The following is a 24169-nucleotide window of genomic DNA, read 5'->3' on the forward strand; positions in this document are numbered from 1 at the left end:
CCGATGGACATTTCCTATCTGAACTAATGCATCCAATCCTCCGGGGTGTCCTACTGGATAAAGAGAGAAAATTCGTGACAGTTTTTCCAGGAGGCGAACAGATCCATTTGTGGTTTCCCCCACCAGGCTACTAGCTGGTTGAACACCGCAGGGTTGAGGGACCACTCCCCCAGGTTGAGTTGTCATATATAGTAACATAGTAACATAGTTCGTTAGGCGGAATAAAGACAATGTCCATCTAGTCCAGCATGTCTATCCTCCTGTGTTGATCCAGAGACAGGCAAAAACAAAAAAAAAAAAAAAAAACAAGAGCAGAAGCCAATTAGCCCTTTTGGGAAAAAAAATAAAAAAATTCCTTCCCGACTCCCTAATGGCAATCAGGCTGTTCCCTGGATCAACCCCTAATTGTTCCTACCTACCTGTATACCTGGATTAACAGTTAACCCAAGATTTATATCCTGTAATATCCTTCCTCTCCAGAAAGACATCAAGTCCCCTTTTAAACTCCTCTATGGATTTTGCCATCACCACTTCCTCAGGCAGAGAGTTCCACAGTCTAACCGCTCTTACAGTAAAGAACCCTTTTTCATGTTGATGAAACCTGCTTTCCTCTAAACGTAGCGGATGCCCTCTTGTTACCGTTGCAGTCCTGGGTGTAAACAGATCATGGGAGAGATCCTTGTATTGTCCCCTCATGTATTTATACATAGTTATTTGATCACCCCTTAGCCGTCTTTTTTCTAGAGTAAATAATCCCAATTTGGATAGCCTCTCTGGGTATTCCAGTCCAGTCATTCCGTTTATTAGTTTAGTTGTTCTTTGAACCCCCTCCAGTACTGTAACATCTTTCCTGAGCACCGGTGACCAGAACTGTACACAGTATTCCATGTGGGGCCTGACAAGTGCCTTATATAGTGGGAGGATAATGTTCTCGTCCCCCGCCCCTATATCTCTATTAATACACCCCAAGACTTTATTTGCCTTTGCAGCAGCTGACTGGCATTGGTTACTCCAGTTTAGTCTATTATCCACTAATACCCCCAGATCCTTTTCCATATCACTTTTCCCTAGTGGTACCCCATTAAGTGAATATTGGTGACATCCATTTTTGCTGCCCATGTCCATAATCTTACATTTTTCAATATTGAACTTCATTTACCATTTTTCTGCCCAAGCCCCCAGCTTATCCAGGTCCTTTTTTAGCCACACATTGTCCTCTGTTGCATTAATTATATTGTATAATTTTGTGTCATCTGCAAATATTGATATTTTGCTGTGCAGTCCCTCTATCAGGTCGTTGATAAATATATTGAATAGAATGGGCCCAATACTGAACCCTGTGGCACCCCACTAGTGACTATGGTCCAGAGTACGAACTATTTATTACCACCCTCTGCTTTCTATCATTGAGCCAATTCTTTACCCAATTACACACGTTTTCACCCAATCCGAGCTGCCTGATTTTGTATATCAGCCTATTATGCAGCACGGTGTCAAAGGCTTTAGAGAAGTCCAGATATATGAGATCAATAGATTCTCCCAGGTCCAGCCTAGAGCTTACTTCATCGTAGAAACTGATCAGATTTGTCTGACATGAGCGACCCTTCATGAATCCATGCTGGTGAGGAGTTATTCCCTTGTTCTCCTTGAGGTACTCATCGATGGCGTCTCTCAGAATCCCCTCGAAAAGTTTTCCAGCTATTGAAGTGAGACTTACTGGCCTGTAGTTACCAGGCTCACTTTTGCTCCCCTTTTTGTAAATTGGAAGCACGTTGGCAATGCGCCAATCCAGTGGTACAACACCGGTCTTGATAGTGTCTAGAAATATTAGATATAGCGGTCTAGCTATCTCATCACTTAGTTCCCTTAGTATCCTTGGGTGTATTTCATCTGGGCCTGACGATTTATCGATTTTAGTCTTCTTGTCTGCTGAGATAGTCTGCCATCTCATTATGAGATCCGTTCAGATGGACTGAATATTGTCCTCTGCCAAGGAGAAATTGTTCTTTGTCAGTTTCTGTGTCGGTCCCTCTCAGACAGTGAAGAATGGAAAGTAGTCAGACTAGATTCTGACATCCTTCCCTTTAAATTTTGTTGCATTTATCGGAATTTCCCAGACTGCTCCAAGTTTCCTACAGTTAAAAGACGGGAATTAATGAGTAGGCCAGGACCCATAATCTTGTACATGTGATACATGTTAATGCGAGCTTCCAAACCTATGCAGGATTCTTCTTCAGGCTTAAATGAATGGATTTGAAGAGGCATGCATATTTGCACATATACTTATGATGCGGCTCAGACATGATATGAGTAATTTGCACTTAAAAGAATATTACAACAGAAATACAAACATCTTTAAAAAGTCACTGGTAAGTGAATGAAGGTTTTATGGTCCCTGAATTAGTGATTAGAAGAGTGCTCGGCTATATGTAATTCTGTCTTGGTTTATTCGTGTGGCGATGCAATCTCATCCTGTCTTTAACTCTTTGCAATTCAATTTTGTATTCAGGGTTTCCTAGGGATTTTTCTCTGTCATTATACAATGGCGCCATCTACTGGCTAGAGCCAGTACTGTAGTATAGGACATGCTGGAGAGGCCCTCCCAACAGAGCAGGCAGTAATATACAGTAAGAATACCCTGCCGTACATCTTCTGACATCAGAGCTGTACAGCCTTCGATCAGAATGTTTGACGACATCAGACAGTGGATTGGAAAGGGTTAGGTTTTTGTCCTGCTTTTCCAACATAAAGACCCCCAACAGGACATTCCCTGCATCGGATCACGTACACAGCATCAGACATGGAACATGTGAATGTCCCCAGGATCTTATAGTCCTGCTGTGTGTTGGGGATCCGTATCATGTCCACAGTCCGTACATGTCAGCAGGTCTTACAGCTCCTTACCTTACAGGGATAAGTTCCTTTTTGTGCCGGAGGGCAATGCACTTCTGATTATAAAGTTCCTCAAGCTTGGGGATTGCCTGTTACACAGAAGGGGATGGGCTGGGAACATTGTGGTCATCCTTGTGTCGGGTATGTTGGAGTATTTGCAGTTTTCCTCAGTACCTCCAGCTGTGAATTGTAGGTCACTACTAGAGGTACACAAATTGTTTCCTACATTCTGTATTGGAGAAGTTGATTTCTGGGTATCCTGGTGGCTCTGGTGATGGTCAAATTAGCTTTTTTCATTTTTGAAGATAAACACGGGTCGGTTGAAAGACCAAAAAGGCAGACAAACTGAAAATAGTAAAGGTCTGTCCATTTGAACTGCAAACCTATTGTACACACAAGGCGCTGTTATGCTTCATCAGAGGTCTAGTAGATTTAATGGTTTCCATTTTAACTCTCACAACTAATAGATTTAGACTTGAAGATGTATTATCCTAGAGGACCTCTTTGGTTTGGCAACTATAAATATTTTCGAATAGCGACCTTTCCCCATTCACTTAAAGGAACTAGCACTACTGCACCCATCTGTAAAAAGGTCCTTCACCCCTTGTTGTAAACTTTTTGCTGGAAATTTATGGACCAATTAGTTGTAATCACAGATCTTCTAGATGGTAGTGAGTAAAATGCTATCCTACAAGGATGCTGGGATTATTCGCAGTACCCATACATCAGAAAGCAGTGTCCATTTCCCATAGTATAGGAGCAATCTGCCTCAACTTCTGAGGATATTTGGAGAGGGAATGGTAGTTGAAGGTTTTTACCTTTCCTTTGGAGAAGACAATCTGCCCAATTTTCCATTTCCCTCTGGTTTTGGGGGGGGGGGGGGGGGGGGGGTGAGAAAGTGTGTCTCTTGGCCTAAACTCTGAGTAGTCCCTTCTCCTAGGATTTTATTTAGTTCGGGACCAAACAAATGTTCACCCCCCCGAAGGGGGATGTGGCATAGACCGTTTTGGATGTGTTTTGTCATAATGCCCTCCTAGAGGCATTATTCAGACTTGCAGTAATCCTGAGGGATTCTATGGATGCATCCACCCAGAAACCTGTTGCTTTTTAAGTAAAGGGATACCCTTGCATATCTCTTACCTGGAGGTTCTTTGTTTTAGATAGTCCTCCAGTCTTGTGAGTCAAAGACACATAGTTCTGGCAATGGATGTGGCTTCCCATGGTCTCCAAGTAATAGATCTGCTTTTTTGTCCATAGAATCCTGTAGTTGAAAAGTCCTCAGTGTAAGGAAGGCATTTCTGGTTGCTTTAGCCACAGGGGAATCTACTTAAGGCTGTCTATCCACGGGCATTAGTTCATTGCGTTACCCGTAGCAATAATCTGGCCGCAGGTAATGCAGTGAACACTTCCCATAGCATTGCTATGGAAAGCGCAGCCCCCCCCCCCATCCCCTCCGTCCCCTCCGTCCACGACTAGAGAATCATAGCAATTCTCCGCTCGCAGGATACAAATCGCGGCATGCTGCGATTTGCTGCGGTGAGCCTATCTGTCAGATAGGTCTTCCCCTCCTCCCAAGCTGAAGAATATTGCTAATGATATTCTGCAACCACTGTGGACAGGGGCCTTAGGGATTTCACTCCATAGACTAGTCTCCTCTAAATTAGATAGGAGTCTTCCTTTGAACTCTTGCGTGAGTTAACACGTTTTTGACCTTCCTCATTCATCTGTTACAAGCTTCTTGAGTATCGCTTATAGGAAAGTTAGTAAAGGTCTAGATCCAAGTCTAAACATCTCAATGTATTTATCCGGGCTCCTCGACTTCTTGAATCTCCATTGTGCTGTGAACAGTTCTAATTAAATCCTCTAAATCAGTATTAGAAAAGGTAGTATTTCCTGTTTTCTTCCACAAGGAGAGGAGTGAAGTCTTCTAAACATTCGCCATCTGATAATGCACCTGTGGTGCACCAGGGGTTAATACCACAGGTTAGCAGGGAGGGAGCTGTAGTTATGTCACGTGGCAGGGTGGCTTCACTAACCTGAGGGTCCCGGGCTCCACACCATACCCTTTTGTCAAGGGAGCTGCTTCAGTTATATGGAGTGTAGGATGGACTTCTGACATGGAGATTTCATGAAACAGCTTAAACTTTACTGCAATTGCTTATGTACATTCCAGGTTACGAGTCAATCAAAGCATAATGTGAGGTATTACAAATAAGCAGTAGATGGACGATAGTTTGGTTAAATGAGTAGTAGATGGATAATCATTACAGTTGGCTGCTTCAGCAGAGTTATTGAAGACACAGCCTATGATGCTCTTGGAAATGTCTCTTACTTGGCTGGTAGCAGGAATATCTTTGCTAACAGTTAGATTCAATTCTTGACGCACAGTCCAGTTTAGATTAACCTCTGCTGTGGGGCTCCATTCAAATTGCATTACAATATTCACTTGGTACTCACAATTCCGTTTAGTCACGCGGTACCTGGAAGGATGCATGCGGGGACTAGTCATCAGAGTGGTAGCTGACCAATACGGTTTACACTGAAGGTTAAAAGATGGCAGATACAAGGAGGTTCTTGTACAACCTCTGTCTTTAGCACCAGCTTTATACCTCTTCCTCAGAGCTCATCACACAGTAATCCATTTCATAGCGTGGACTGGCAAAATAAAAAAAATAGTAGGCAGAGTGCATCAAGATCCCAGGAGCCATCTCTCTATATGGTCTTTGTCCTCAGCTCACATGTTACTCTACCCCTTCAAGAGTCAACTGAGCCTCCTTGCTTTTGGGTCCCTCCCACATTCTGGGGGGGGGGGGGAATGTGAAACTCTGCAACACCTGCTGAGGGTCTTCTTAGGGAAAAAAAAAATAAATAAATAAAAAAAAAAAAAAAATCACATCTGAGCTGTACAATTTAACCCTTCTATCTCTGCATAGCCTGAGCTATTTAACCCCTTAGTGACCAAGCCTGTTTGCGCCTTAATGACCAGGCCAAATTTTGCAAATCTGACATGTGTCACTTTAACATGGAAAAACACCAGAAAGGTTCTGCATATCCAAGCGATTCTGACATTGTTTTTTCGCCACATGTTGTGCTTCATTTAGGCGAAAAAAATAGACCGATAGAAATTGTGTTTATTTATTAAAAGCGCCAAAATTGGGAAAATTTTGAAAAAATCGTCATTTTTTCACATTTCCAACTGCAATATCTTAAATATGTGCAAACATAATATAGAAATTTTTGCTAAGATTTATATTTCCACCCGTTTACTTTATTTTGGGCGCACATTGGAAAAACTTTTGTTTTTTTAACTATTTAGGAGACGTACAAATTTAACATTACTTTTTAGCATTTTGAGGAACACTTTGTTTTCCTATACCAAGCCGAGATTGGAAAGGCTCATGAGTGTCAGAATAATAGATACCCCCCCAAATGACCTCATTTTAAAAACTACACCCCTTAATGTATTCACTGAGGGGTGTCATGAGTATTTTGACCCCACAGTTTTTTTTCAGGAATTAATTCAATTTAGAGGAGAAAAAGTAAAATTTCATATTTTTGCAAATCTGTCATTTTAAAGACATATTTTTTTCCTATAGTTTACATGAAAATCAGGATTTACACCCCAAAATGGATACCCCTATTTCTCCCGTGTTCAGAAATATACCCATTGTGGCCCTATTGTTATATCTGAGTCCACAACGGGGCCCAAAATGAAAGGAGTAGTCAGTGTCTTTCAAAACAGAAATTTTGCTTGAAGTCCTTTTAGGCCCCATAGCACACATGTAGAGTTCTTGAGCGCCCAAAACCATAGAAAACCCCCACAAATGACCCCATTTTGAAAACTAGACCCCTTAAGGAATTTATCTAGGGGTGTACTGCATATTTTGACCCCACAGTTTTTGAATGAATTCAAACCAAGCAAAAGGAAAAAATTGTGATTTTCATTTTTTTGGCAATTCTGTCATTTTAAAAACAGCTTTTTTTGTACAGCACACATATGAAGGAAGACTTGCACCCAAAAATGGATACCCCTGTTTGTCCCGTGTTCAGAGACATACCCATTGTGCCCCTAATCTTATGTCTGGATACACAACGGAGCCCAAAATGAAAGGAGCGACCGGTGGCTTTCGGAACACAAATTTTGCTTGAAGTCCTTTTAGGCCCCATTGCCCACTTGTAGAGTTCTTGAGCGCCCAAAACCATAGAGAACCCCCACAAATGACCCCATTTTGAAAACTAGACTCCTTAACGAATTTACCTAGGGGTGTACTGCGCATTTTGACCCCACAGTTTTTGAATAAATTCAAGCAAAGCAAAAGGAAAAAATTTGGATTTTTGTTTTTTTGGCAATTCTGTCATTTTAAAAACAGCTTTTTTTGTACAGCACACATATGAAGGAAGACCTACACCCCAAAATGGATACCCCTGTTTGTGCTGTTTTCAGAAATATACCCATTGTTGCCCTAATCTTATGTCCGCATGCACAACGGGGCCCAAAATAAAAGGAGTAATCGGTGGCTTTCAGAACATAGATTTTGCTTGAAGTCCTTTTAGGCCCCATTGCCCACTTGTAGAGTTCTTGAGCGCCCAAAACCATATAGAACCCCCACAAATGACCCCATTTTGAAAACTAGACCCCTTAACGAATTTATCTAGGGATGTACTGCATATTTTGACCCCACAGTTTTTGAATAAATTCAAGCAAAGCAAAAGAAAAAAAATAGGATTTTCATTTTTTGGGCTATTGTGTCAATTTAAAAACAGGTTTTTTTGTACAGCACACATATAAATGAAGGCTTTCACCCCAAAATGGATACCCCTGTTTGTCCCGTGTTCAGAAACATACCCATTGTGGCCCTAATAGACTTACAGGACCCATGGCTAGGCCTACAATGAAAGGAATACCCGTTGGATTTCAGGGTACCACTGAATAAATTTCAGGCCCCATTGCCCACTTGTAGAGCCATTGAGCGGCCAAAACTATAAAGAACCCCCTCAAATGACCCCATTTTGAAAACTAGACCCCTTAACGAATTCATCTAGGGGTGTACTGCGTATTTTGACCCCACAGTATTTGAATGAATCTAAGCAAAGCAGAAGGAAAAAGTTACGATTTTCAATTTTTTTGGCAATTTTTTCAATTTAAAAACAGTTTTTTTGTACAGTGCACATAGGAATGAAGACGTTCACCCCAAAATGGATACCCCCTTTTGTCCCGAGTTCAGAAACATACCCATTGTGGCCCTAATCTACTTACAGGACGCATGGCAAGGCCTATAAAGGACGGAACACCTGTTGGATTTTAGGGCACAACTGAATAAATTCCAGGCCCCATTGCTTATTTGTACAGAATAAAGATTGACTCCCTAAAAATTCCCCCCCTCCCCCTCCACGCCCTTTTTGGCTTTCGCAAATCTTAGATAAAAGTAAAAATGTGAACTGTGTAGTATTTCCGAAGACAGGGGTAATTACGGAGGCTGGTTGGAATGGGCCCATGGGGCAATAAAACCGGGTATCCCCCCCCCCTACTCTCATGCTTTTTGGGGGTATTTCATGACCTCAGTGGCGGGTATGGGGTGTAAAAAGTGGCGTTCCGTGAGTCTCCGTAAGCTTGATGAGGTGCGGCGGTCTCACACAGAAGGCGCTCAACAAGGTGTTCCTGGAACTGCAGGAAAGCGAGCGTTCCCGGGGCTTCTTGTAAAATACGTATCACAGGTAGCGGTCTGAATAACGCCGGGCTCACGCGGGTGCAGGCGGAATCCGCTTGCGGAGGCCCACAGCGGATTCCATCTGTGAGCCCGGCTGTGACCCTGCGTACGGCTGCGTAATGTACTGCGCATAACTGCCTACTCACACAGGCGGTCATGCACAATACACCTTTTTTTTGTTTGTATTTCCCGCACCATCGCTTAGCGATGACGCGGGTACCCGCAGCCCGTATACAATGTAGTTGTGTATGGGCTGCGGGTATATCCGCGACCATGGAGCACAATGGGCTCTATGTTGCCGATATCCGCAGTAAAATAGAACCTGCTGCGTTCTCTTTTCTGCGAGTGGATTACGCAATTCCGACCCGCTAATGTGAGCGGAATTGTGTAATCCAATGCGATTGATCTGCGTATTACCGCGGATCAGACGCATGCGGAATCCGTCATTCCTATCCGGTCATGTGAGACCGGCCTAAGGTAGATCGCTACCTTTTTATCACGTGACCGGGGACCGCTCAACGCTGGGCTCCCTGACTCCTGCGCATGTGTCCGGCTTTTTGCCGGCAATCACATGTGCAGAATCCTGGAAGGTTCACGGAGGAAGATCGCGTCGGGATTCAAATACGCAGGCCTCCGGTAAAAAGATTCATCTCCTCTCACAGATCGCATCAGTGAGGGGAGATGAAACTTCAAATATTTTTTTTTACTTTTACGTGATCGCCATTATTGGATAATGGCGAACACGTGACCAGGAACCGCTCACCGCGGACCCCCATTAAATCTCCATGCTCTTGGCTACGTTTTGTAGCCAGGAGCAGGGAGAATTTAAATTATCCTGGCAATCCACAGCTTTTGCGCATGCGCCCGCCATTTTGGCGACGGGCGCGTGTGCAGAAGCTGTGGTAAGGTCCGCGGATAAATCTGGGGGCCTTAGGTACGTACTTTCATCCTCCCTCACGGATATGATCCATGAGGGGAGATGAAACGTACGCTTTTTAAACTTTTAAAAACTTTTTTTTTACTTTTTTTTTTTTTTACTTTTTTACACTTTTTTTTCACTTTACATGATCACTGTCATCCATTGGATGACAGTGATCATGTCCCCGGTATAATCTCTCTGCTCCTAGCTACACATGGCAGCCAGGAGCAGAGGGATTTTAAATTTCCCGGGGCTCGAGCCCGTCTGTTCACGCGCCCGATGTCAATCATCGGGCGCGCATGCGCAGACGGGGATTCGGGTCCCGGGACATCGGGACACCGCTGAGGACTGGGGGTGAGTATTTTCACCTCCCCTCATGGATCCGATCCATGAGGGGAGGTGAAACTGACTTTTTTTAAACTTTTTCGCGATCGCCGCTAACCATTGGATAGCGGCGATCGCGGTACCGGGGACCGCTCACCGCAGTCCCCGCTGACATCTCCTGCCTCCCGGCTACCTACAGGAGCCGGGAGCCAGGAGATTTTAAATCTCCCGCGCCGCCGGGCCTTCTGCGCATGCGGCTGACGTAATGCCGCCTGGCGCGCATGCGCAGAAGACCGGCTTCGGGCCCCGGAGCGGCAGGAGAGCGGGGAGCAGCGTGCCAGACCTCGGTGAGTAATTTCAGCTGCTCCGATGGATCCGATCCATCAGAGCAGCTGAATCTTTAACTTTTTGGGCACTTTTATTTACTTTTTTTGCGATCGGCGCTATCCATTGCATAGCGCCGATCGCAATGCCGGGGGGGGGCTCCGAACAGCCCGGGATGACAGCTCCATGCTGTCAGCTACCTGCGGACACCGACAGCATGGAGCTGTCACATCCACAGCCCGAGGGGCACTATTCTCTGCAGGACACATGTTTTTACGTCCTCAGAGAATAGAGCCCACTTCGGGAGGACGTAAAAACACTATGGGCTGGTCGTTAAGGGGTTAAGGTTCTGCAAATAGAAGGCAGTGCAGTGCAAGATACAAAACAATATATTATGCATTGTGAAGAGTATGCTTTATGAAGCCACACGACAACTTTGCACTGGGGGGGTAATAAGGACTCTGGTTCTGGAACCTAATAGCTCAGGGTTCATGCTGAAGAATTCTGCAGCCTGAAAGAAACTATGGCATGCTCCAATTGCCGTGGGGGATGGGGGTGCATGCGGATGGCTTCCACTGTAGTCAATGGAAACCGTCCATTACTTTCGCTGTGAGCATGGAAAAAAACAAACAAAAAAACACAAAAAACAAAAACCAAACATGGCAGAACTGCAGATTTTGGTAATCTTGCTTCTAGGAAAAAAGGGACTAAAAAGCAATCAAAAGTGTTATAGGTTCCCAAAAATTGGATAAATTAAAACTAGAACTCATCCTGCAAAAAACAAGTCTCCATAGAGCTACGTCGATTGAAAAAATAAAAAGGGTCTATTGCTCTTGGAGTGCGGCAACACCAAACCAATTTTTTTTTAAAGCATTGTGCAAAAGAAAAGAAAATGAAAAAAAAAAAAAACCCACAAGTATTAATCGCCAGAATCATGCTGACCCAGAGATTATACTAAACACTAAATGCCGTAAACGCGCGTTGGTGCGCGCGTGCTTTCTCCACACACACAGAAAAAAATAGTTGGTCATTAATGCACAAACAGGCTTCATTACCAAGCGGTTAAACTAAGCCCAAGCAAGGTCCTGGCTGGGCAACTTCTTGCTGTGTTGAAACCTGCCATATACCCCAAGGCTATGAGCTCAAATGGCTAAGGGCTAATGCTCACAGACGGATTTCTGCCGCATTGAACCTAATAGCTCAATGTCCATGCTGCGGAATTCCACAGAGTGAAAGAAAACGCAGCATGTTCTATTTGCCGTGGGAATATGCGTGGCCGGCTTCCATTGTAGTCAGTGGAAGATGGCCGTCATGCTATAAGTATCGCGTGAATATGTGTCCCCGCCCACTGCGTCATCCGGCACTGCCAGCATGTCACACACTGTACTGCAGCCCTCCATCCGGAACGCATACGGCAGATCCGGAGTGGTAAGTATGGGGTTTTGGGGGGGGGGGGGGGGTATGCCGTAGCGGACTTCGCTGCGATATTCCGCTGGTGGAGTCTGTCACGGCTGTGGGCATGAGGCCTTAATCAGTGCAATTGCCACCAGTAAAACCACGGTTTGCCGTTAGATTGTATCTGCACGCCGCTTTAACCCTCAGTGGGCAAAATCTGTTTGAAGTCACTGACAATTCTGTGTACATCCATGTGAAGTGCCAGATGACTTCTACATGAGGATCTGTGTGGGGACTCTGCACAAGGACACTGCGCATTCACACTCCAGCACCTGAGGAGCAGGCGCCAGCATAGGAGATGGCGGGGAGGAGTTTAGGCCTTGTCACAGTGACACTGTGTCCCAACCGAAGGATAACCAGGGACACGTCCAAGGGACAGGCCACTAAAAGTGGTGAACCTAGCTTCAGTTTACCTTAGCCTTTTGTCCCAGCTGACGCCACCGTTCCTTCCTCTGCGGTGAATCCGGATGCTGAAAGAATTGGTCCACACGCACAGAGTAGTTCTGAATTAGCAAAGCCGGGAACGGTCGGCAGTGCCACTTACTTGAACAAACTTGGTTTCAGTGTAACAAGTAATTCACGCCATCGGGATACCCAGTACAGGTTTTACAGAGTGGTGCGACAGGGAGGCAATCACGGGGTCCACCAAGTAGTCTACAGTCTCAGTTATCGGTATAGCTCCGGGGCTGGCACAACTCTTCTCCTGTCCAACTCTACTGGTCAGCACTCGCATCCAAAACACATTCCATTCTGCAACGGTGGGACACTCTTCCCAAAACCTCAGCGGGGACAACCCACCGATATCTCCTGGGCGTAACAGGCTCAGGAAAAGCCAAGGTTACCTTTCTCCCATTCTAGCACTCACAGACTGAAGGTGTCCAGAATCGAAACCCCACAGTCTCATGTAATAGTAATAAGGTGCAGGTACTGATGAACAACCACCCACGCACCTTCCTTGACTACCTACATGGGCATGCGCGTCACAGTGAGCCAGTAAACTCAGCCTGATATTGCTCACCTGTGTGCGTTTTCACAGCGATGCGAGGAGTATTTTGAGGGGGGGGGGGGTGGTCTTCAATCACTTACGTGAAGCAGCGATCCTGCGGCGTGACTTTGACGCTTTGGAGGAACGCCAAGTGTTTGCTATAGTTTTCAATGAGAAACCTCACATACAAATCTTATTTGGATTAGGGGTCGCGGGCAGAATTGACACATGGAAATTCTATGGCAATTCCGTCCCGTGTAAACCCAGCCTAATGCTCCTCGATATAGCAGTCTGCATGCTGGGGGTTGTGGTGCTTCTACCTGCCCTCTTGTATCAGTACATTGCACATATGCGGCCACTTTGAGATTTTTTGCCGTATATCCCCTTTTCAGTGATTTTGCAAAAACTCATCGAATTCAATAATCTTCTGCCCTCAGCAGATTCCGGCCGCGAGCCGGGACGTCACCCTGCGTACGGCCACATTAATACCAAGCTCTCATGCACAGTATAGTTTATTTATACATCCCGCACCATCACAGGCACCTGCAGCCTGTACACAGTGATTACATATAAACTGCGGGTATAACCACGACCCTAGAGAACAAGGGGCTCTGTCACGGATATCCACGATAAAATGGAACCCGCTGCATTCTGCTTTCCACAAGCGGATTATGCAACTCTGACCCGCTAATGTAAGCGGAATGGCGCAATACGATGCATTTAATTGCTCCACGTATTCCCGCGGATCAAACACTTGTGAAGCCCGAAATTCCTTTAGTTGTGAGAGAGCAGCCTCTGTAGCTGAGATTCTAGAATGTAAGGAGGCGTGCAAGATTTTGCAACATCGGGTTCCTGTACAGGCTGGTGGGACAAATTACTGCTGAATAGTGAGTTCAGCTCTGGAGTATAATACAGGATGTAACTCAGGAGCAGTACAAGATAAGTAATGTATGTACACAGTGACTCCACCATCAGAATAGTGAGTGCAGCTCTGGAGTATAATAGAGGATGTAACTCAGGATCAGTAATGTAACTGGGTATTAGTGTATCTTGACGCCACCATGAACAAGTGGTAAACTCAAGATTGATGGGGGGGGGGGGGGGGCGCCCCCTGTATCTGATTGGCTGCAGACTTTGAAGGGCTGCAGGTCCTGGCAGCCCACAAGCCATGTCTGGGGAAATACAGGGACCCCCGCTGCAGCCAGCCAGCACCACAGCTGCATTAAGGTGCTTCATGAACGCTGGCAGCGACCCCACGTCTCCCACTGCAGCCACCCAGGTGCAGCAGCGTTAAGCTACTTTCATACTGCTGCTGGCGACCCCGCGCCTCCCGCTGCAGCCAGGCAGCACAGCGGCGGTAAACAACTTTACGATCGCCGGAGGGCCCATTCACCGCACAGGGGAGCATCAGCAGGGACAGGACAGTGCGCCTTATCTCCTCCAGCAGCACTGCATTCACGCTGAGGGTAGCCCTGAGCAGGGACCCCACAAAGGGACTGAAGCGCCTTCCCTGAAACAGCACCTACGCTGAAAGCGCCGGCGACCACACACAGAAAGCCAGGCACACATGCAGGAGGAGGAGGAGGAGGAGGAGATGAGGGAGGCCACTGCACAGGCAGCGGACAGCAGGGAGGCCTGACATCACTGACAGTCGCCGGAATTACGATGGAGAAGAACAGCAAAAAAAGACGAGACCGCGCGGGGGAACACTGCCTACACATTTTGCCGGTAGGACCTTTCACAACTGACATCTGGCACCAATCGGGAGCTAGGGGTGCGACAGGGGCGTTCCTCCTGTCACACCCCTAGCTTCCGGTGGCGTCAAGATACACAAATACCCGTGTAACTGAATTTAAAAAAAAGGGTATTTTTTAACTCAATATTCAAGGAACAACCCCCCCCCTCCCCCATCGCCTCTCCCTTTTCTTTCCCCCCCTCCACCTTCTGCTTGTTAGCTATCCCTCCCCTTTATATAGTTGTTCAATAAGGACTTCTATTTTATTTGTTGCTTTTTTCACTGCCTCCGCCTTATGATTGGTTGCAGGGTAAGCGGATAACTGGACCGAATAGGTTCTTCCCGTCTCCAATTGTATGTAATTAGACATTCTTCAACCCGAGTTTGCCATTTAATCTAAGCGGCGGCTTGTGGCCTTGTATGCAGTGAAAATACTCTGCGCTTTGGATACTTTGTCTTGTATGATAATACTTTGAATAAAAATTGATTTGAAAAAAAATATATATATTCAAGGAACACAAATTTTGATTTTTTGGCATTACTATGCAAATAAGAAAAAAACCTCCCTTCTGTAGCACAAGCTCTCCTTATGATGTACAGCTAGCGAAACTTGCCAATGCATGGACGCAAAGACTGCCCCTCCCCCAATCCTACTTTATTCCCATGTGGGCAGGTTGTTAAACCGGGCGCCCCTCCCCATAATAAACAGCATTAACCGATCTCTTATGCAGCTATAGGTTGAAAGTTCTTGATGGCAGCAGTTCATCCGCGGTTACCAGGATACGACTTCTCTGGCCGTACAAGGGGTTTATAGTTTTCGCACAACACGACCGACCCTGAGCTGCAGGGTTAGCTAGAAATGGTTACCAAAAAAAAAAAATATTATATATATATATATATATATATATATATATATATATATATATATATCCCCGCCATTCATAAAAAGAAATGGAATAAGCATTGCACGACTCTGGATACGAGCGCCACATATAACCCATCGGAAATAAGATATGGCGCAAATAAAGTCAGGATCCGGCCATCCTGATTATCAGCACTACAGGCTCGTTTATGATCTCATTGGTTGATACAGGATAACCTGCAGGAAGAGGCAGCAGATACTCGGGCTGTTATCACACAACGCTATAAACCGCACCATTACCGCAGCTGTTGCACCGCCAGAATAACCCTGCTGACACTTGTGTCGTCCTCCTCCCTTACCTGCTCCTGTTGGGACACTGCTGGCCGATACGCGCCCATCTTGAACCGGAGCAGGTGGTAGATCTCCTCGGGATGAAACAAAGACCAGAGGAAGTCCATGACGGCTGGGAGCAACGCGCGATCCTCACCTGCAGCAGCATCACTTATATAGTCACCTGCCGGCTGTTAGCTCCGCCTCCGCTGTCACTCCCAGCCAATAGCTGCGCAGCTCCGTAGCCCACTGACAAGTCCGACTGAACAGAGAGGACCAGTTGCTTGGGGAACAGATCGCGCTGGAAGGTGATTGGCTGATGTGACGTAAACAGCGTAAGAAATATAGGCGGAGCTAGCGTAGTACACAGCACGATGCAACTTCGGTCGGTCTGATAGTGTGTGACTGGAGAGTGGAGCGTGCTGGGAAATGTAGTTTCTCAGACGCAAGATGGACCATGTTTAACTTTAATTGCACTACAAGCCCCAGTATACCCTGCAGTCATTCCGAAACTACATATCCCAGCTGCCACTGGGGCACAATTATTAATAGAGTTGTTACAGAGCGAAAATCAGATAATTAGTGCAAATAATGACCACAGTTTATTAAAATTGTGCAGACTGGATAAAATATTTATGGCGGTGTTAAACATACATTGAGGCAGCTTTATGAAACTGTCTGAAACGAAAACTGTCCTGGTTGCCAATAATAACCAATCACAGTGCAGCTTTCATCTTACCTGAGCAGTATAGAAAGTGAAAGCTGCGTTGTGATTGGTTGCTATGGGCAACATTGTTTTTTTTCCTTTTTAGGCAGTTTCATAGATCTGGCCCAATATTTTACCTCATAACTGGTACATGAGTTATTTTACCACTAGACTGAGATGTACGAGTCAAAAATTTTGCGCAATCATTAAGCTTTCAACCGCTCGCCGGTTTATGCATTTTTTTCAAATTAAAACGATATTAAAAATGGCGGACGTCTGTCATACATTAACATAGCATGATAGAATGAGGGCAAAAACATAGGGTCCGGATGGCGCTACTTCTGATAGGAAAACCGTACGCGAGTCACTATAGAAAAACACGCAATTACTTGATTTACTGTAAATTTACTGGAATTACATGTTTTGTACCAAAACTGGGCGCTTCATTTGATTCCACAGAAAATACCAGCATTTAAGGCCGGCTGCACACGGGCGGATTTGCATTGCAGAATGCAGAGCGGGCGTCCACTCCGGGCTCCGCAGCAAATGCCGTCCATAACATGCTATTGAAAAACGTTTTTTCCTGGACTCAAGTAGAAATCAATTACGATTTTCCGCTTGCGGAGATAAAATCACGGCATGCTCTATTTTTAAGCGGATTCGGCGCAGACGGCCTCCATTGAAGTCCATGGAAGCCGCCGACCCGCGTCCCTACCGCAATTGACATTGCGGAAAGGTCACGGATTCCATGTCATCGCCTAGCGACGGCATGGGAGAATCTGTACAGCACATGTCTGACGGCTTGCGGTGCGGACCATCTACAGTACAGAAAAGTAGAGGAAAAGACAGACACGCGCGAATCCCGGCCGGGCACGGGGTCGGATTCTGCTGCCGGCTCCCCTTTACTATCAGAGCCTGTTTGCGCCTCACTGACCAATTAATTTTTCCGTTTTCTTCATAGTCGCATTCCTTTAGTTATAAGCTTTCTATCTGCAGCGCCGTACGCGGGCGTGTTTATAGTGGGAACAGTTGTATTTTTGATAGCATCATTTTGGGGTACATATATAAAACGCAAAATGTGTTTATTTGCTTGTGTCGTATACTAAGGTGCCCAGTCGTCCCGCTTTCAGACCCTGTGTCCCACTTTCCGCTGGGACTCTAGCAGGACAGCCATTTGTCCCGCTTACGGGAGATCTGTTCACCATGAAGGTGATTACCAGCCGGGGTGCTGAAGCTCCCCGGCTGGTAATCATTTTGTGGCACCGCAGCCGGATGCACACACTAACATCAGTACAAACGGCCCTGTACATTTTATAACGAGGGAGGTGATAAGCCCCTGACCATACCCCTCTGTGTCGCTTTGACTGTGGGAAAATCTGGTTGCCAAAAGTAACCAATCACAGCTCAGCTTTCATTTCTTATACTGCTGAGGTAAAATAAAAGCTGCACTGTGATTGGTTGCTGCTTATTATACTGCTGAGGTAAGGTAAAAGCTGCACTGTGATTGGTTGCTGCTTATTATACTGCTGAGGTAAGGTAAAAGCTGCGCTGTGATTGGTTGCTGCTTATTATACTGCTGAGGTAAGGTAAAAGCTGCACTGTGATTGGTTGCTATGGTCAACACAGATTTTCTTTTGGACAGCTTTCCAAAAAACGTATATATAAAATGCAAAATCAGTTTGTTGGCGTCGTATACATATCCACAATTCTGGTCCAGTTTGAGTGACATTCTGCAAAAATTACAACTCACTGGATAATATGGTTGTAAATAGAGATGAGCGAACGTACTCGTCCGAGCTTGATACTCGTTCGAGTATTAGGGTGTTCGAGATGCTCGTTACTCGAGATGAGCACCACGCGATGTTCGAGTTACTTTCACTTTCATCTCTGAGACGTTAGCGCGCTTTTCTGGCCAATAGAAAGACAGGGAAGGCATTACAACTTCCCCCTGTGACGTTCAAGCCCTATACCACCCCCCTGCAGTGAGTGGCTGGCGAGATCAGGTGTCACCCGAATATATAAATCGGCCCCTCCCGCGGCTCGCCACAGATGCCTTCTGACAGAGATCAGGGAAAGTGCTGTTGATGCCGGAGCTGCTATAGGGAGAGCGTTAGGAGTGATTTTAGGCTTCAAGAACCCCAACGGTCCTTCTTAGGCCATAGAAATCGCAGATCGCACCTATCTGCGATTCCTGTTCTCTTCTCTATATGCGCTCAATGGGGCCGGCGGCAGCAGCGCCAACCCCATTGAGAACATATAGAAGACAAATCATTCTTCTCTGCTACAGCTGTAACAGCTGTGGCAGAGAAGAACAATGTTTGCCCATTGAATTCAATGGAGCCGGCAATACAGCAGGTTCCACTGAAAGCAATGGGCTGCCGGCGAGCGCGGGATGAATTGTCGGGAAGGGGTTAAATATATAAGCCCTTCCCTGCAATTCATCCAGAAATGTGTAAAAATAAAAAAAATATACCGTATATACCGGCGTATAAGGTGACGGGGCGTATAAGACGACCCCCCAACTGTCACCTTATATTTAAGCCCTTCCCGACAATTCATCCTGCGATCGCCGGCAGCCCATTGCTTTCAGTGGAACCTGCTGTATTGCCGGCTCCATTGAATTCAATGGGCTAACATTGCTCTTCTCTGCCACAGCTGTTACTGCTGTGGCAGAGGAGAACGATCTTTATGCTGACAGTGCGGGGGGGGGGGGGGGGGGGGCACTCTTGCCGCTATTGTGGCTTAATAGTGGGACCTGGGAACTTGAGATGCAGCCCAACATGTAGCCCCTCGCCTGCCCTATCCGTTGCTGTGTCGTTCCCATCACTTTCTTGAATTGACCCGATTTTCACAAATGGAAGCCTTAGCGAGCATCGGCGAAATACAAAAATGCTCGGGTCGCCCATTGACTTCAATGGGGTTTGTTACTCGAAACGAACCCTCGAGCATCGCGAAAATTTCGTCCCGAGTAACGAGCACCCGAGCATTTTGGTGCTCGCTCATCTCTAGTTGTAAACCCGCTGGGTGACAGACCTCCTGCACACGGATGGAAATTTCGCGGTGGGGATCTTCCCCAGAATTTCCGCCCATGCCCGCTTAGATAATGTAATCTTATGCAGAGAGCTGCGATTTGACCGCGTGAAAACTCGCCCAGTAAACAAATCGCGGTGAGGCCCGCACAGAAACGTCACCGCTGACGCACTAGCTCTGCACTGTACATGTGCGGCTGTGCACATCGTAGTGCAGAGACGGGTGAATATAAGGGCAATACTGGAGCACTCTCGTAGTGGGATCCGACCAGGCCGTGTGCAGGCGGCCATATACAGAAGGTCATAGTATATCCAAAATACATTACAGAAAAAGAGAAAAGAGGAAAAGAAATGAATATTTTCATATAATATATACATGAACAACAAATATGTTACCATGTTTCCTCCAAAAATAAGACACTGTCATATTCATTTTTGCACCAAAAGAGACACGGTGTCTTATTTTCAGGGGAGGGGGTGGGGTGTCTTAATACTCACCTAGCAGGCGCCGTTCGGGACCCTCTTGCTGGTTTCCTTCACCCCGGCTGTCTTCCGTGTAGAGAGTATTCTCTTTCTGGTAAGGTGGCTTCAATACTCCGCCTCCAGCAAGAGATTGCTGTGATTGGTTCAGGAACACTGCCTCAGCCAATCAGAGCCAGCGTTCGATGAACCAATCACAGCCAGTCATTGAATGACATCATTATCCGGTATGGTGAATGTTGTCAGAGGAAAAAGTACACAACACTAGAATTGCACTTTTTGCAACCCCCCCACCAAGAAAATGTTAAAAAAAAAGCGAGCAAAAGTACTTATGTTCTCCGAAATGGCACCAATAGAAACAACAGGACGTCCCGCAAAATACAAGCCCCCGCGCAACTATGTCAACGGGAAAAATGAAACGGTTATAGCTGCCAGAAGATGGCGGCAGAAAATAATTTAAATTTTTCCCCAAAATATTTTAGGTTTTTTTTGAAGTAATACAGCAAAAGAAAAACTCTATAAATTTGGTATCGCAGTAATCGTACCGACCCGCAGAATAAAGCTATCGGGACATTTTTGCCGCAGTGTGTAGGCCATAAAAAGTTGGCGGAATTTCATTGTTTTCCATTTCAATCCTCTTAGAAAAGTTTTTAAAAAGTTTTTCAGTACATTATATGGTCCACTGAAAAATACGACTTGTCCCGCGAAAAACATCCCTCAGACATCTACATCGATGGAAAAACGGAATAGTCAGGCCCAATGAACACGGGCGTACGGCCGCGGAATCCGCAGCAATGTCCGTGCATAGCATGCAATGTAAAAGGATTCTTCCACGCATATGCTCGCAGAGGAAGAATCGCAGCATGCTCTATTTCCATGCGGGACTCACAAGGAAGGCTTCCATTGCAGTCAATGGAATACGTCCGACCCGCGGCAATTCTAAAATGTCAATTTCGAAATCGCCACGGATCCACGTCATCACCAGCTCGGCATTCTCTGCGCTGTGCATGTGCGCCGGCTGGCACATCTGCAGCACAGAGTAGAAAATATCCATAGAGGTATACAGGGGTCACTGGCCGGCATCGGGATTCTGCAGCGGAATCTGACCCGGCCGTGTGCATTCGCCTTAGGCCGGCTTCACACGTGTATATTTGGATGCGCAATACGCAGAGAATACAGCAGATTGATTTCAATGGGGTTGTTCAGATTTCCACACCCTGCGCAAAAAATAAAACCTGTTCTATTTTCCTGCGTATTTGCGCACCAGAAGTCCCCATAGAAGTCAATGTTCGCGCAATACGTAAAAACATGCGTGAAAAACTGCATAGCTGTGCAGCAGAAGAGAAGACATCTGGAACGGATTAAGACTAACGAGCCATTTCCATTGCTGAGACTTTGTTTGCCGGGCGCAAAGACTGCGGTAGGAAAGCCTCGTTCGTTCTGCAAAAATGCTACAGTCACGGGCGTGCAAATGTGCCGACGCTCGTGTGAGGCCGCAGGAGTTTTGTTGAGAGTGGCAGAGGAAAAAAACGAAAATGAAAAAAGGGTCGTGTCATTAAAGGGTTAAAGGACAGCAAGCAGAGCTCTTGAAAACTTTGAAGAATTAAAACAGAAAAGTAGATTAGAAAATTGTAGAAGTTTTCACTACACATAGAATAAGAAATATTTGGCGCTCCGGATGTAATTGGAGCTTTTTCTTTACATCATTCGCGTACGGAAAGTACTAGCAAGAAACGTGTGATTTCCGTTGTAAGTTGTTTATGCGCCGCACTTTTATGTTATCATATCTGTCAGAGTGATCTAAAAATGGCGCATGTCTTACATAAATATGGCGCATGGTGTGTCGTGTTACAAGCAGACGCTGAAGATGTGTCACACCTAGTGCAGAGAGGAGGGGAGGCGTTGCCCATAGCAACCAGAACGCCTCTGAGTAATGAGGTGGAAGCTGATTGGTCGCCGGGGGGCACTTTACCGCTTAGCGCAAGTTTTGATACATCCAAACCGTTATGCTAATGGCTAGCGGCGGCAAAAAATGGGGACAGATTGCCACTGTGTTAACTCTTGGTCTGTGACATGAAGGACAAAATTGGAAATAAAGCGCAATATGTAAGCATTAATAGGTGCGCGGTTCCACAAACCGCAATGACTGCGCCAAATTATTGACTTGGACTTGTGAGTTTTGTGCTGCAATGGCTCCTGCCCCGCAGTGATGACGCCATGTGTGTGTAATCCGTCATAACTATATTCTCTGTCTGCGACATTTTAATAAACTGCGGTAATTATTTGCACTAAATATCTCCTTTCTGCTCTGTCCGGACTCTACTGATAATATTACCGCAGTGGCTGCTGGGACTTGTAGTTTCATCAGCAGCCAGACAAGGTGCAGCTGGCGTCTGAGAAACTACATTTCCCAGCATGCCACAATCTTCAGTGACGCAATCACAGCACGAATCGTTCGCCTGTATCACCCACTCAGCCAATCACCGTCCAGCGTGATCCGTTACCCCAGCAACAGGTCCTCTCTATAGTAAGTGGGCCGTCCGTCCCGTCAAACTTGTCAGTCTGCTACGGAGCTGCGCAGCTATTGGCTGGGAGTGACAGCGGAGGCGGAGCTAACAGCCGGCAGGTGAATATATAAGTGATGCTGCTGCAGGTGAGGATCGCGCATCGCTCCCCGCCGTCATGGACTTCCTGAGGTCTCTGGGACACCCGGAGGAGATCTACAACCTGCTCAGGTTCAAGATGGGCTGTCGGGCTGTCCTGTCCCAGCAGGAGCGGGTAAGGGAGAAGCCCCGGAGGAGGACACAAGTGTCCTAGAAGTGTCGGCAGGGTTATTCAGGCAGTGCAGCAGCTGCGGTATTGGTGCGGTTTATAGCGCTGTGTGATAACAGCCCGAGTATCTGCTGCCTCCTCCTGCAGGTCATCCTGTGACTATAAACCGGCTTGTAGCGCTGATAGTTATGGCTGCGGCTGCTGGGACGGCGGGGAGGTTTGTTCTTGACAATCTGTATTTATTTATGGCAAGGGTTACACGTGACTGTTCTCCCCCCTCCATTGTTTCCCAATTAGTAACAATGTAATTCTAGAGGCTGCTGGTCGACTTGCACAAAAGTTGCAGTACAGGATCACTAATGTACCCTGTTTCCCTGAAAATAAGACATACCCTGGTATGTACTCAGTGACTCCACCAGCAGAATAGTGAGTGCAGCTCTGGAGTATAAGGCCAGGTGCACATGGCCGTGACAAGCTTCCTCAGCTCAGGTGACGCGGCTGACGGTAGGCTTCCAGCGGAAGTTAGCGTGACGGCCGGCTTCCATTGACTATAATGGAAGCCATCCGCATGTACACCCGCGGCAAATGGAACATGTCGCGGGTGAGGTTGGGTGAATTCACGGGGCGGAATTCTGCGATGGAATTCCGCACCGTGAACATTGTGCTATTAGGTTCAATAGAACCTAATAGCTGTGGGCTAACGCCGCGGATTTCCGCCGCGTAGTACACGGCGGAAATCTGCCCGTGTGCAGCTGGCCTAATACAGGATGTAACTCAGGATAAGTAATGTACGTACACAGTGACCTAGAACATGACATGTGGGACCAGTATAATATTAGTCCCATCAGCTGATGTATATATCAGTCATGAAGTTGCTGTTCGGGGAGTGTAACATCACTATTGTTGACTTGTGGTTTCCTGCTGTAAACAGTAATGTATGGAACTACTTATCATATGGCTCCCACGAGGCTCTGATCATGTCTGGCCGAGGGCAGTTTCACACGCGTGTTCTGTAACACATCTGGGATAGAAGAAGTTGCAGATGACATTAGAGCTGTATCAGTATATCATCCTTGTCTGATCTGTACTTACCGTCATTTGTCTTATTTTCTCTTAGGAAACGAGTAAAGGGTTAACATGGGGGTCCAGTCTGCCAAACCAGGGTGCGTTCACACAGAGCAGATTGGATGCCTTGCCAAGCCGCCCCATGTGAATCCTCCCAATCTAATGTTTATAAAAAATTACCAAAATATTGTTTTTCTGCTTGGAGCGGGAGGACACGTGTGGTGGATCAGTCGTTGTGCAGGGCTGGAGTTCTAGGGTCGCATCTGACCAAGGACAACATCTGCATGGTGTTTTTAGCCCCTGGGCCACCACTGCTGCTCAGCCTGCCAGCCTGGGAAGTGCCCTTGGGTACTAAAAATGATAGTTCTCAGCTCAGGAAACCGTTTCAGCCAAGTTTGGCTCATGGCCAGTATAAACTGTAAATGGCCGTCTACCTGGTCAAGAGGACTCTGCCTGGGCCCAGCTCAGAAGCCTGGCAGGCAGCAGTCACTGCTGATGGGCTGAAGGAAGGCCACACCGTGCACAAGGGCTTTAAACCCACCCCCAGCCAGCCCGTCTGTAAACCTCACTGTTACTCTTCCCT

General features: G+C 46.4%; 2 protein-coding genes across 4 annotated transcripts in view; one reads left to right on the forward strand and one right to left on the reverse strand.

The window, feature by feature from the left end:
* Positions 1-24169, forward strand: part of LOC136620328 (squalene synthase-like) — a 179203-nt gene that overhangs the window by 82703 nt on the left and 72331 nt on the right. The window contains exon 1 of one of the 3 annotated variants that reach the window (XM_066595038.1): positions 22396-22527. The exons of the other annotated variants lie outside the window; for them this stretch is intronic. Coding sequence (XP_066451135.1) covers positions 22432-22527 — 96 coding nt within the window. The 5' untranslated portion in view covers positions 22396-22431. Of the gene's footprint in view, positions 1-22395; positions 22528-24169 lie in introns of those variants that run through there. 3 annotated transcript variants of the gene reach the window in all.
* LOC136620342 (squalene synthase-like) overlaps positions 1-24169 on the reverse strand; it is a 194461-nt gene that overhangs the window by 28459 nt on the left and 141833 nt on the right. Inside the window, exon 1 of the mRNA XM_066595063.1 lies at positions 15564-15689. Within this exon, the coding sequence (XP_066451160.1) occupies positions 15564-15662 (99 nt within the window). The 5' untranslated portion in view covers positions 15663-15689. Of the gene's footprint in view, positions 1-15563 lie in introns of the transcript that reaches the window.

Source organism: Eleutherodactylus coqui, chromosome 1 (genome assembly GCF_035609145.1).
Source record: "Eleutherodactylus coqui strain aEleCoq1 chromosome 1, aEleCoq1.hap1, whole genome shotgun sequence".
Lineage (NCBI taxonomy): Eukaryota > Metazoa > Chordata > Amphibia > Anura > Eleutherodactylidae > Eleutherodactylus > Eleutherodactylus coqui.